The 14,989-nt window shown below is 40.0% G+C and overlaps 1 protein-coding gene and 1 long non-coding RNA gene across 25 annotated transcripts in view; both read right to left on the minus strand.

The window, feature by feature from the left end:
- The window catches only part of LOC147795496 (uncharacterized), a 62,967-nt gene extending 59,155 nt beyond the window's left edge, over positions 1–3,812 (minus strand). The window contains exons 1-2 of one of the 3 annotated variants that reach the window (XR_015423840.1): positions 3,626–3,812; positions 2,031–2,186 (exon numbers count right to left, since the gene is read on the minus strand). This is a non-coding gene — a long non-coding RNA (uncharacterized LOC147795496). The remainder of the gene's footprint in view (positions 1–2,030; positions 2,187–3,625) is intronic. The other 2 variants (XR_015423842.1, XR_015423841.1) reach the window with 2 other exon arrangements.
- A 798-nt stretch (positions 3,813–4,610) lies between these two features.
- Positions 4,611–14,989, minus strand: part of LOC110990803 (uncharacterized) — a 46,446-nt gene continuing 36,067 nt past the window's right edge. For 11 of the 22 annotated variants that reach the window (XM_087131787.1, XM_087131782.1, XM_087131783.1 and 8 more), the window contains 3 exons: positions 9,265–9,412; positions 8,945–9,058; positions 4,611–7,006 (listed from right to left, as the gene is read on the minus strand). In XM_087131787.1, coding sequence (XP_086987913.1) covers positions 6,811–7,006; positions 8,945–9,058; positions 9,265–9,398 — 444 coding nt within the window. In that variant the 5' untranslated portion in view covers positions 9,399–9,412 and the 3' untranslated portion in view covers positions 4,611–6,810. Of the gene's footprint in view, positions 7,007–8,944; positions 9,059–9,264; positions 9,413–10,635; positions 10,733–11,187; positions 11,212–11,272; positions 13,154–13,614; positions 14,189–14,989 lie in introns of those variants that run through there. The other 11 variants (XR_015423835.1, XR_015423833.1, XR_015423837.1 and 8 more) reach the window with 8 other exon arrangements.

The following is a 14,989-nucleotide window of genomic DNA, read 5'->3' on the forward strand; positions in this document are numbered from 1 at the left end:
TCACCGACTTTGGTGGATGTTGGTGCAAATTTCATTCATGGACCTAACAATTGACCCTCAGTTTTTAAGTCACTGTATTATTATTAAAGACACTTCGGGGAATGTGCCGAAAGGAAACGCCTGACCCCTTCCTTAATTGGGGGAAGCACTAGATTATTAAGGGCCAAATTAAGAAAAGCCATTTGGTACTCACCAATTTCTGTCGTTAGACGTAAATAGTTGTTAGTTGTTTTTGAAAATGCTTATTAGTTGACTGATATTCCAGCAAGCCAGTGCAGGCCCAAGTCAGGCCCCACTTCATGGAAATTGCTGTCCAATCACAGCCTTTGATATTGATGACTTAGGATGGTTGGCCCAAAGATATTGTACACTGGACTGGATCCTTGTTAATTTGTTCATGATGATTGGGTAATTTTGCATTCTGTAATTTGTAATTGCTGTTTGAATTTGCATATCGAAGGCTTTGTACTGCACAGGAACACTCCAAAATGATTTACCACTCCATCTGCTTTGGGTGGAAACAAATGCTGATAATTGCTTTTTCGTACATTTTGCTGATATCTTTATACATTTTGCTGATGATTTTGCTGATTTTACTGTCACCAGTTTCGGGCGGGAACAATCTCTGTATGTTTCGCTGAATATCTCTACTTTACCTGAATGCATGTAAGATATTTGCAGTTTCGCTTCACCAGCTTTGGGTGAGAACCTGAAATGTGTCAAGTTCAATAAATGGCTGCTCAGGCCAATCAAGAAAGTTAGACTGCGAGTGTCCACCTGTCCCTGAGTTCAGTTCTCTGGTCTTGTTCATGAAGGGATAATTACTCTTAAATATTCATAAGTCTTTCTTTCATTAAATGTTGAGATAATTTCAAAAATGTAACTCCCTTCTTGCAAAAGCAGACAAAATCAGACCAACCAAACCGGTGACCGTCGTGCGCGCTGCCATATTCACTTAGATGGCGCTAGATGCAGCAACTGGTACAATTTTGGTTTGCCTGCCCTCGCTTGACAAACCAAGTCGAAAAATGCAGCCATCTATTGATGAGCAAGATTACATGTAAGTTGCACCACTCAGGCTTTTAAATTGTTAAAATCGGTGGCGGAACAAGGTTTCTAAGGTAATTTTTGTCCTTTGTTTTTGCAAATGTAGACCAACATCCTCAAAAATTATATTTTCTCACAAAGAGAACTTGGAGGAACGTCTTTAAATGCTGCATTCATGAACTTTTTGTTCTTTTTTTATCAATATTTCCAGTTTGCCTTCTTCCGCAAGATCTCACACCGGGGAAAATAAAGCTTTGAAAAGAAGGCTGATGTGATGTGAATCAGGCAAAAGTCGCCATTGCGCTTGCAGATGATAACAGTCTTTCAAAACTATATTGGTTTTAACAACCTTGATGTATGTTTTTTTACATTCGGTTTTATAAGTTTACAGCTACTTTCATCACATTTGTTCTTTTCCATAAGGCTTGAACTCCATAACACTTTTAAATGTCTTTTTATTCTTTCTGAATGTGTTTCTATACAAGTTTCTTTAGATAACTTCTACTGACATAATATTGTTCAGTTTTGTATTTTCCAGTTTGTTTTTCTTTTTGCATGAACCATTTTTACATTTATATTTTGTACAGTATCACGCTTGCTTTGGGGGTTTATTGCTTAAAATTGCAAAAATAATGGTAAGACCCTACAAAAAGGCACTGACATCAAAAAGATTGCTTTGTTAATTTACTTTTTTTAAGTCGTTACAATGTAGCTATACAGAGTGTACATGTATAATTCTGCACAAAATGACACCAAAATAGTGAAAACCCGGCCTTGAACAGCAAAGCTACAACCTTTGAAAGTTTCATATCAAGTGATATCAAGTCCATATCAAGTGATGTTGGAGGCATTGGTCCAGGATTGAGTTCAATGTCTCCACAAACTCGAAGTGGTTCATAACGAATTGGTATACAACTGAAGGCTGCCTTTCCCATAGATACACTCAGGAGAATTACCAGAAAGGTTCTGCAACCAGTACCTACACTAAAGGTAAATGTACTCCCTGTCGCTTCACTTGAAGAATGTTGACATCGAGCTTTGGATGAATGTGCAGAGAAGAGGCCAACTCCGAGATGCCATACTTCTAAAGTCACTCCCATTTTGATGGATGGTACCCAGCCCTGGATGGCAGTCAAAGTCTGTAATGGTAAAATAATTTAATCATATTGGTAAAATAAAAAAATACAAAAATAATTAAATTGATTAAAAAATAGAACACTCCCATTTGCACAAGAAAACACAACCCCTGTCACTAAGAATTCCTTCAGCCCAAACCAAGTGTTTTTAACAATCGTTCTTTCCCACAAGAGCCAGGGATTGGAATTACAATAATTGACCAAGTATAACAAAGTTATGTCATGGAGAAATGAAAATGATAGGAAAACGTATGCCTATACCTATCAGAAAATATTTCTAGAATAAAACAATTACTTCCAAAGATTTTGGAACTAATTCAAAAACAAACAAAAATCATTTTAAAATGTTTAAAAATCAAAGCAAATAACTCCATTCAATAAGCAGGGAGTGAGCATACATAATGGAACAGCCTCAACTATGATGTTGGTGGCGTCTTACTAATGAGTGATCACCATTATGTTTAAATGAGTAACTACCACTTGCACAACATATCCATCAGGCCATGATAATCGAAAGTTGAAGCGTGAGTCCCAACATAAAAATCAATTGCGATCGTGTGCAATGTACATGTACTATACCCACGTGAGGTAAGCTGTTTCAAGTAGTTTCAATGCCGTTCTATTGATTAAAAATGCATTCATCGACATTCACACAACCCCTTCACCCTAAAACCAAGAAAAATCTATTCCTTACCTGAACATTGGTGTTTTTGGCTTAAAAATCAGCCAATTTTCATGCGGAATTCGATGTTGAACAGCTATTATCAATGTAGGACAAAAATACACCACCACGCAGCGGGGGAACATCAAGCTATCCCAGAGTGCAACAGTGGAAACACGAGACCGCGATCGCCAATATTTGTGAATGGGGAAATACACGCGCGCAGTTGTGATGCGCAGTATTGCAACAGCCCCTACAACATCAAATGTCCTGTATTGTCATACATGTAGGCTAGCTATTCTTTCCAGTAGAAATAAAGTATTTTTAGTGTAAAATTTGTGAACCGCATTTTAAACAATGCATGTGTACTTAGGTCTACCTGTCACAGCAAAATGCCCAGCAGAAGGCTCTGATGACTTTGAAACTTCAAAGGGTTTAACTTCCCATAGAAACATTGTATGGCCTTACCAGTTTGTACCACTGAATTTCTCTGGTTTCAAACTTTATATAATTTTATACATTTTTAATTTCTGGGTATCATACATGTCATACCTACTGGAAGTACATTTCCACTGTATTGTAATTTGTAGACGACATCCACTGGGCTAGGTAACGTTAGTCCTACACTTTTACAAATGACTGACACCACACGGTGCGCAGTAAACAGTAGGCATGCACGGTGGGCCTCAGCACCGACTAGCGACTAGGCAGAGTGCACCATGCTACATTGTATGTCAAAACGTTAGCAAGTCCTGAAAACAAAAAGTGGTTTTTAACTTACCTGCATCAATTGACCATCTTTTGAGTTGTTTATATGGAAATATGGTACCATAGGCTGTCCAACACTTCACCAATGACGTCCTTTTTGTGGTGAAAATCATGAAGTTTTTACAAAACGCGAAAAGTAAAACTTCGAACGCCGTACAATCATGGCGGGACATAACTAAGCACAGCGCCCTCAATCAGAATAGGCCAGTTGCGCCAACTAGACTACTTGAGCTTCAAGAACGTCCGGTCCAAGCATTTTCTCCTCCAGGTCTACGGTCCAAGTCACTACCCACGGCGTACATGTACACAGAGCAGTGACTTGGAGGTCAAGTAGTACAAGAGGCGCGCTCTCAAGTTCGTGCATGTGCACATGTCACAAGAGGGAGGGGGGTTCCCCATCTGCTCCTGGGGAAAGAAAGAAAAAGTGGGTGAAAATCGCAAATGGGATTTGGGACCGCTGTTTTGAAACTGTTTTGCGTTATCCCTGCTTTTGCCTCTGACCGGGGTTTCTTTGAACATTTTTCCAAATCAGAGAGCCCTCTAACTCATTTTGTTTCTATATCACAGTTTTTACATTGGGGAAAAGTGAGTAAATCAAATTAAACTGCTTGAAAATACCTCAGCGTTAACACCCCTCTACCATTGATATTTTTTTAGTTTAATGCTGATGAATGCAGTGCCCTCCCCCATCCCATTTCAGAAAATGAAATATTTCCACAACATAATTCGATGTAAATCAGAGACTTATTTCTTTATCTTATTCTTTCATTCAGGAAAAACAAATTGAGCTATACCTTCTAAAAAACTTCATATTCGTTGGGGTGTCCTCATTAAATAATTTTTCCTTTAATAGCTTCTTAAATTTCTGGAGCACTTTTCAATGATGAGAGTATCCATGAGGCATAACTTCCAGGTTTCTTACATATATACAAGTAACTTAAGAGGAACAGAAAGTTGCAAAAAGGGAGCAATAAAGTGCAGTTCAAATCATGGACATATTATTAATGTCTCAGGCTACATATTTTATTTCAGTCGATTAAAATCCTCCGACTATTACACCGATTGCAGAAATTACAAAAAGTACATGGAGTACTCATCTAGACTTCAAAATCATTTTGTGCACAAAAATTCCCTTGGTTTGCCTCAAGTGTATTGACCTTGAGTGGCATAGAACAGGCCATACAAGATGAACTCTGTACTCTTTAACCCATATTTCTCCAAAATGTCTAAAAGGCAAAGGGCTTGTATTTATTTTACATAAGCCTGACACATAAACAAGCCCATTTTTGATTGGTGAACCATTTTGGAATACAAGATGCATAGACTAAAGGCACTTAGAAGTTTCCTGAAGGAGACTGGACCTGTTCAGTACTAAAGCCTTAAGCTTTCTATTTTATTCTTCTATCACAAGGTGTTGCCATCTTAAGACTCACATCTGTGGCTTTCACGACCAGGTATGGCACATCGGATAGTGAATCTTCTGTTTATGGAAAAAAAATCAAACTAGTGGAAATGAAGAAACATGAATAACAATTTTCTTCTCAAATCTTCCACCCCTTTCCTCTTGTCCACTTGCAAGTGGGTATAATTTTTTGACAATAATTTTAACTCTTGAAAAAGGTAAGATACGGCCATCAACACAGCCAAATACCATAAATAGTGATTTACACCAGTCATTTGAAGAGTACTTGTAACACATTTCTTACCACAACCTCATACTTTTCAACAATATGGGACATGCCCATGGAGTGGTACATACTACAACAGGGACATATATGCACTGCTGCCAAGTTCAAATTCAACACACAGTGTACCTTCACAGACTTCTCAGACTTTGTGTGTGCTTAAAAAACAAACAGAGCATTGACATGTTTAAATGTCAGTCGAGTTGATCAAGTCAAGGTACGCGGCTTGAAGTTTGAAACCATTAGCATGTAGGCCTACCTGTGTATATATGGCCAGATCATGGTTACATCCAAAGTGGATTTAGAAAAAAAAAGAACACATCTTGTTTAAATACAGACATTCTAGAAAAAAGGGACCTTCAAGTTTAAGAGTTGCTGTTGAACCTCCCCCTTCCCATTTCATTTGATTTCTCTTTGGCAAGCAGCGACCCTATCAACATACATGTAAATATCCATTAGTCTGTTTTCCAAGTTAGTAGTCTAATTTATTTTGGCAAAAGCTTTGTTCAAGTCATGAAAGAGACAATAGGCAAGGACAGTTGTGTGCAGAAAAAAAAAGATTTTTTCCAGAAGCACCTGAAATGAAGCTCCTATCAGAAATACAATTTTAAGCTTGAACTAGTTACATTTACATGTACAGTTGACGTCTTCATTCTGCATACCGAGATGTGGAATGTGATTCAAAACATAAAATTCACATTTGCATTACACTTTTATTTGTTGTTTGCATCGTACAATTTTTGTTTTACATCTGCATTTTGTACACACTCTGAGTCAATTCATCTGCAGTCATAAAAATTGCACGATGATCTATGGGTGACACCACTGTTCAAATATGAAGTAAAATAAAAGCCTTCAGAAAACTACAAATAAAGAAAAGGTCTTGATTATTCAGTAATAACTTAAAAAGTTACAGATGTTTGGAATTGAAATAAAACTGTAAGTAGAAATCACACACCAAATTCATGTTAACCTGTGCACAGACTTCCAGTGAACCACAAATGATCAGTCTGTATTATGACCACATTTAGAAATACACTGAAGGAACCCTGGCCCTGCTACCATAAACAATACCATTTCCCCTGTGTAATTCCAACAACAATAACAATAAAAATTTCAGCTTTATTTATTGATGATAGCAATATAATCTCCAGGATGGTTTTCAAATGGCTGCCAGTAACCACTTGAGAAATGTGACAATCTACAACTTCAAATTACAACGGCAAATATAAGGATAGTGTTCAGTTTAAGAAGTGGAAGGAAAAACTCCCCAGGATTATTATAGAGATGAGAAAAATCCACAAAGTTAAGTAAAGACTAAAAAATCCACAAATTAAACCTGGGCTGGATTCACAGAAGTGGCAGGTGACAAAAGTGTCACTATGCCAACCTGACGCCCCATTCTACCAGTCCACTTTTCATTGCTGAGCCAAAGCAACACTGACACCAAAATAACCCTTCAAGACCATATAGTTATGTACCGCATAATTCTGATACACGTTGGTTGAAAGAGCTACATTTTCCCAATGGACAGGTCTGGGCAGTTAGTGGGGAGGCTGTGGCTGGGACAGCTGCGCTGTTGCCATCTTGAGGATGCCTCCAGCGGCAGCATCAGTACCTCCTGAATCCTGCATCCTCTTCTGTTGCTTCTGCTGCAGCTCCTTCTGGATCTTGTAGATCTTGTCAACCAAGAGGTGATAGTGCTCCTCCTGTGACAAGACCAGGCAGTAAAAAACAAATGAATGAATTAAAAAGTGAGCAAGGGTGAATGGTTTGCCAGGTGATTTTCCTGCGATGGACACTGGTCTTCCTAAGGAGCCACTCAAAATTTCCAGTGTTTTTTCAAATTTTGACTTTTTTTTTAAATAGTGGGTGGATGGGTCAAGGAAATAAATTGAAAATCGAAATTTATTTTTTATATTAAAATCCAGAAAAATTTATTTTTCTGAAATATGTCTAGCGTGCACGCCACACATATATAGCTCAGCCACACCAGCATTCCAAAAATGCAATTTTTTTCACCTTCGTTTCCATATACAGACAGGTGGACCTTTCCATTACATTATTATGCAAGTGTAAAACATCATGGAAGGAGGTGGTTTTTACTGTTAGACTTGGAAGCCGGGCGCTTGCAGCGGTGATCAACCACAAATGTAGCAGGGTACCAGAAGCATTATATAAACCTACTGGTATACACAGTGAACGTTGAACACCAGTTGCTAATAACAGTGAAACGTTCATCACCTTGAATCTAAGGCCAGACAGCAGCAAACTGCATCCAAATCTGTTGGCTAGAGCTAGGTCTACATCTCCGTTTCTATAGAATTACATATGCATGTGCGTGGAGACGTGGTAATTGACTGTAGGTGTAGCCGTACCTCGGGAGATCCATTTTTGAGTGGATTGGACATGGCATGCTGTTGCGTGCACGATCGATCACGATCATTTATTGCAATTCCAGCCATCATCTTGTCAGACTGTGTTGCATTATAGATTTTCACTTGTATATGAATTTATGTCAAATGCATGTATAATGTACACGTACTGGATGAAAATTCAATTTTTTTAATCGAAATTTTAAAAACATTGAAAATTTTAAGTGGCCCCTAGTCCTTACACGAACCGTCAGTGGAAAGACTGATGAGAGCCTTGGCAAACACCTACACTTCTCTAAGAGTAAGAAGTGTCCTTGTACATCATACAGAGTTACATGTAGTTGTTTGTGAGGCTAAGTTCAACCTTCCATAAAGTCAAATATTAAGTTCTATTCCAATTTCAAACAAACAGCAGCAACCAACTACTTCTGTTTGTTCATCTGAGTGGTTTTTCCCTCTGAGTTTTAGCAGAGGGATTTGTCTCCTACTTAAAGAGGTTCGGTCCTAATTGGTGATTTATTCCCTTAGTAACAGCAAGATCAGAAATCATGAGAAAAGGAACACTGCAAGTCAGAGTAATTTGGCCTTATTGCTGGACATATGCACAGCTACTACGATGTATACCTGTATTAGTTTACACAAGAAACTAGCAATGAAGCCAGAGCGTGTTTATGCTCCTTGAGGAACTATGAGTAATCAGAAGAGGGTTCTTTCTTCTAAGGCCACAAGCCATATATGTAAAATAGGACAAGAAACTTTGAAACTGTTTTAATTCAACCATACGACTCAGCAATTCAAAAAGCAATTCAATAATTACAGTAACACTTCTATTTTCCATTGAGTGTTTTAGAATTGTACTTCAATGTTCTGCTCATTTGAGGCTCCAGTACAAACTCTGAAGTGCTGGTGCCTGGCCAGGCATTAGTCTCTGGAATTCACATGTGCATAATGTCTTGGTGTATGATTCACGATGATGCCAGATTCATGTACTGACCTAAACATCTGACTATATTTCAACCAATTGGGATAAAGAGCCAGCAAGAGGTGTGTTACAATGGAGATACCTGTTTAATGCAATTTTGTAACTAAATGATTTCATTACATCCCCTTTTATTTTACTGATTTCTAACTCTGAATGCTTGATTTTGAAAACAAATATTCAAGTATTTGATGACTGATCAAACATTTGAATATCCAGCACAGCCCCGGTTGTTTGATTATCCAGAAAAAGGTATGAATTCCTAACACAACAAAAGACTGTACATCATTTACCTTACTGCTGGCTTGCTCATGTCCTTTCCCATTCTTTGGGCAGAGGCTACCACTTTTCCCATTCCCTTGACCTTCATGGCTTTGAGGTCAGGTGATGGAAATACTGCTTGAACTCTGGAAGGGAGAGAAATCATTATTCTTGAATACCCACATCATATAATTTTCAGCAATCATTTGCATAAAATGCTTAATTAATGTGTGTTTTGGCAAGTTTTTATTCCGTTAAAGGTTAAAGAAAACATACTGAAATCAAATTGGTGCACATTTTTGATTTTAAATGCAGTGCAAATTAAGGTGGCACAATCAAGGTTTTTACGTACAGTTTAAAGACAATGTGATAGCGCAAATCCTGGGAGACAAACTGCTGCCAGGGCTGTGTGTTGCCAGGGATGGGCATGGTAATACCCATACCAGCATTGCTGGTCAGGGGAACAACAAATTCGAAAGCTGGCATATCATCAGAGGTATCTACGAGATCAATGCATATGTTGAAAGAAAGTATTAAGAAGGCAGGGTATGACCAAAGATTCTATAGCGCCATGCAGCGGCGCAAGATGGAGAACTTCACCGTGAATACGCCTAAAACGTTATCACGTGGGCGGCATTTGGGTGTGAATACACTTTGCTTATGCAACAGGCACAAGCAACATGACAGGCACTCACACCTGGTATGCCTGCATCCATGCATTAACATTCACACTCAAATGGCACCTATGGTGATAGCACTTTTTGGCCAAGTTCTCCATCTTGCGCCACTACGCAGCGCTAAAAAATCTTTGGGCACGACCATAAAAAGCATCTGGTGCACTGCTGCAAGTTGATGAGAAAACAGCTTGTCATATAATATGCACACAAAACTTCAAAACCATCAGTGCTGGACAAAAAATGCATTTAGCACTTAATATATTAAGAGATAGTTAAGGTCAAGAGAGTTTTTCTTTTTGTTGAAAGAAAAATTGACATCAGTCAGGGGCTTGAAAATGAAGATCTTGAGGAACAGCAAATGGAAGGGCAAGCAGCATGGGTGGATCCGTTTCTCTGGGCAAGCAGCATGGGTGGATCCGTTTCTCTAACTGGTGCTTTTTTCAGCAGTGTCATGCATCATACAAAGGAATTACCTCATTTAATGTAGTATTTTGTAAGATTCAACAGACTCTCTCTGTCTTTCATGATCACTGTTCGACTTCTACATGACTATAAATATACCAAGTCACTCCTCTGTTAACCATTCCTACTGAGCTTCATTTGTAATCATTCCACTCAAATGTAAGGCGATTCAACTGAGACACATTGAAAAAGATGCCTTTGGAAGACTGCATTTCCAAAAATGCATTGAAATATATACAGTTGTATACATGTACTTGACATTTGTCCTTTATGGACACAATTTATAACACCATACACCAGGGCTGAGATTGGAGGAAAATGAACAACCACCATGGCATAAGTATATGGTAACATAAAGATATTCCAGATTTACAAAGCCGTGCTATAAAAATCCTGAAAACAGGATAATTATGATGACAGAAATTGTGAAATCAGGATAATTCTGACGAAAAAATCCTGAAATCAGGATAATTCGAAAAAAAAATCGTGAAAACAGGATAATTCTGATGAAAGAAAAATCCTGAAATCAGGATTATTATGAAGGAAAAATCCCAAAATCATAACAAATCCCCAAGAAATCTCACCCCGGTATGCTAAGCGTTTGCAGAGGACTTTAGTGAAAAACAGAGGATGGCTACATTGAGTTCACAGGAGTGGCCATGGCACGGTGCAGCAAACTTTCTGCTGGAACACACAAGATGCAGTTGTATTCAGATAGCCCTAGTCTAGGTCTTGGTATACCCCCTGTAATGATCTCAGTCTGGGTACCCCCTGCATGGTCTGTGTACCCCTTAGTCTTTGTCTGGGTACCCCCTGGTCTTAGTCTTGGTACCTCATGGTCTCGATCGTGGTACCCCTGGTATCGATCTTGTTCTGGGTAGTTCCCCATGGTCTTGGTCTCAGTAGGCCCCTTGTTTGGGTCTGCCTGGTACCCCCTAGTCATGGTGTGGGTACCCCATACTCTTGGTACCTCCTGGTCTCAGTCTTTGTACCTCCTAGTCTCAGTCTTGGTACCCCTAGTTTTAGTCTGGGTACCCCCTATAGTCTTGGTCTGGGTATCCCCTGGTCTTGGTACCCCCTGGTTTTAGTCTTGGTCTGGGTACCCCCTGGTCTCGGTCTAGATATGGTCTTAATACCTTGATATGATCTCAGTTACAGTTTGGTCTTGACCATCTGGTCTAAACTACTTCAGTGCTTCATAATAACAGGTCATACAAGTACCTCAGTGCTGTATATCTGTAGTTAAGTCTATTACAAGTCATTCAGTATTCAGCCAAGTCACAAGCCACTTTATGAACTGTGACAAACAGTATCATCACCAGGGCATGACCAGAAATGGAGCAGGTTGCCCGTGGATAACCATTGTCTCAGACATCGGTGAGATCAGGCAGATGGTGATCGGGGGTGTCATTCATTCATTCCTTCTTTGTTTACTACATAACTGTCCATTGCAATATATGGATGCAGCAAAGGCTCGTCAAGCAGGATCCTCCAGTACATTAACACATAGCACATCTAATACCGTCTGCGGGCAAAGTATGGAGTCGTCTCCCGCAGGCTTCCGAGAACAGGCTACAGGATACAGGGAAGGTTGTATCTGGTAGAATGCTTGTACATAATTATTATTTCTCAAAGAACGGCTGGTTCGAGTTTGGTCACGGGTGTAGGGGGTAATGTGCTCGACTGAACAACAAACAGTGTACAGAAACATCGGCGGCAGAGTAGACCGCTTACCTACGGTGTGGTCTGCATTGTGCTTGCACAACCGTATTGCGTCCACCGGATCGGAACACGCCGACTACTAACGTAGGGGATGGCCCGGTAACATGTACTATCTACCCATACCTGCATGACCCCAACGAAAGGTGACTGAGAATGGCTGTTCGAGGCGGAAACGCTAATTAGTCACCAACAAACACAACGGCTCTTTTCAGAGCCACTACCGCTTCCATTAAAGAGAGTTTTTTGCTGTTTGCCATAACTGCCTATTTGTCAGTTACCATGACTGGAAGAAAAATTCACCCTTTCCATAAAAAAGGAAGACACAAAACTAAAGCCAACAGATTCGCCCATAACTGCTCCAATCTCCAAAGGCCATCCCATTCGACTCAGCGAAAAAACCAAGCCAAACAAAGCGAACAATTCATTACAAACCTTTCCAGGCTCTTAAACTCCCCAACGGAGAAAATAGCATTGGGTAAAGGTTTAAACTTGGTTCCCACCCCGGCTAAACCGAACCGCCTCTCACTTCTTCATGATATCCACAAATATCAAAGACGAATGAGAATTGCACTTCTGATGCACAACAAAGTTCTGAAACAAAGGCCTTTCAAACTTCCGTACACCTGGTATCCCCAAACTAGAAAAAGAAACTTTCCTCAAAACAGGACAAATTTCGGCTACGCCATAACCAAACCCCCATCCAACTACACCCGCACTCTCCTAGAACTTCTTCTAGGCTGCAACTATCTTCAGTTTGGAGGTAAATCTTCAGACAGAAAATCGGATGTGCAATGTGATCAGTATCAAGCCCAGAAATTTGCGACGTAGCTTTAAATGAATTTGAGTCGGAAATCTCAGCCCTCATGGAAAAAATCCTTTTCTGGGCTAGATTCAGAGACGACATCCTCATCGTCTACAATGGCCAACTCTTTCACCCAATTTGTAAACCACATGAATCAACTACACCCTAACCTCAAGTTCACTTTTGAGGCATCCGAAACTTCCATTACCTACCAAGACCTGACAATTTTCAAAGGTCCGCGTTTCATCTCAACGGTACCCTGGATACGAAAGTATTCACAAAACCGACGGAAACATTCCAACACCTGGAAAGAACCTCATCCCATCCACAACACGTATTCCACGGCTTTATCAAAGGAGAAATCCTAAGATATACCAGAAAAACCAATAGTGGGAATAAGTTTCTACAAAAAACACAAAGTTTCGCAGAAAAACATTTGAAACGAGGCTATGATCAAGCTGAGATTCAAAGATCGATGCAGTCCATTGATTTCCGGAATGGGAATCTATGATTCACAATGAGCGAAAAGTGAAAAACAAAAAAGAACTCCCACTCGTCTTCACCACTATGCACAATCCTCATGTGAAACACAAAGACATCAAAAGAGCTCTTCTTAAACATTGGCACCTCATCTCTGGCAACCCAACATTAAAGGAAGTTTTCCCCAAACCTCCTTTAGTTGCCTACAAGGTAACCAGAGCCAAACTCAGCCACACGGAGGACTATCGGTCCGCCACACATGAGAAATCTGATAACGCTCTAGATATTCTCATTTCCCTTTTGAATGAGCAAACCCATTCACACTAATTGTGCACAAATATCCTGATCAGAGGAACGGTAATCACGTTTTCCGTCAGTGAGTACCATTCCACTCACTAACCATACCTTTACACCCGATTCATATTTGAATCAAGCGGCTGATGAGTCCCCAAAGGGACGAAAATGCATTCCCGCTACTTTCCCAGGTACAACCCAACCCACAGCTTGGCTAAACATGGTTTTGGTCTACACAAGTTTAATTTTTATTATTTCTACTTACCCGAGGCTCCATTTTAGTCTCCATGTAGAAATAAATCACACAGTGACACACCCTCCAATAAACGTGTTTTTTTTTTCGAAAGCACCCAAACTTTATTCGTTTGGATTCAATCTATAAGACCGAGCATCTCTGAGTGGGATAGGGCCATCATTTATTATCCTTGTCATGTTTGTACTCCTTGCACCTTTAGGGAGTATTGTGGGTTGATGGTGAAACAAGAATCTGCCCGAGAATACCAGCCGATTAGCGGAAGCGGTATCTTCAGGTTTGCTCTCTCCCGAATAGCATAGTAACATCCTCCAGATCGACAGTGTTGACGCTATGTATCAATTAAACCTACATTGCATCCCATTGCACGCAAGTTCAGGTTGCATCTCTCAAAGTGGAATTACCCGAGGCAAAACAGCCTAAAGTACACTCCACACAAGTGAAAGGAAAGGGATCCAATCTTTCCCGCCAAATAAATTTTACTGGACCAAGCTCATACACCCCGACATGTCCAAGGGATACCACCCTCCAACATGTTCCTACATCAGTGCTCACATCGGGATTCTGGCTGCAAACTGTGCCAATTCTCCCGCCAATTTTGACACTGACGCAAGGCTTCCACTGAGATACACACCACCGAACACAGACCAAACACTGTTTACACAATGGGACGTTTTCCTAGTGATTTCTTCAGCGTCCGCAATACACAATGACTTCTCAGGGGATAATCTCACTCCAGACCAATGGCTCCAATATTTCAAGTCAGGAGAGCTGGCAGTCTTCAATTCCATGTGCCCAAGTGATCCCAAAAAGTGATTACTCCGGCGGACGGATCCGAATCCCACAATGACCGTTTCATAGATAATTTGGCCCAAGAATGAATGAATGGGATAGAGCCATGATTTCTTATCCAAGTCAGAATTACGTAGAAATATAAAGCAGTCAGACAAGAACTCGCACTTCTTTTTGCAGCTATTTCCCTAACTACTGCAAATATGGATAGGAAACGTATATGAAATAGAGGAACATGTGTCCTTTCGGATAACACGAAGATTACAGTTTTTAGATAATTCTTAGATCTTTCATGCTCGATTATATGAAGCATTCACCCTGTGGGAACATGACCTGTATAGCACAGACGAAGCCAGAATTCCGCAAAAAAAGGAGGCAGTTGGACAGGAACTCGCACTTCCTTTGGCAGATATTTCCCTAACTACTGCAAATATGGATAGGAAACTTGTATGAATATGTAGCGGAATAGCCCCACGTCAGTTGGACAGTGGAAGGAGGAACGGTCCCCAAATTAACGCAGACGAGCACTTGGAGAACACGTGAACAATAAATGATGTATAACTCCAGAACTACAATATATTCAATATAAAAACAG

This window comes from Acanthaster planci, unplaced genomic scaffold (assembly GCF_054643075.1).
Source record: "Acanthaster planci isolate LZ-2023a unplaced genomic scaffold, COTS_SCS Contig14, whole genome shotgun sequence".
NCBI lineage: Eukaryota > Metazoa > Echinodermata > Asteroidea > Valvatida > Acanthasteridae > Acanthaster > Acanthaster planci.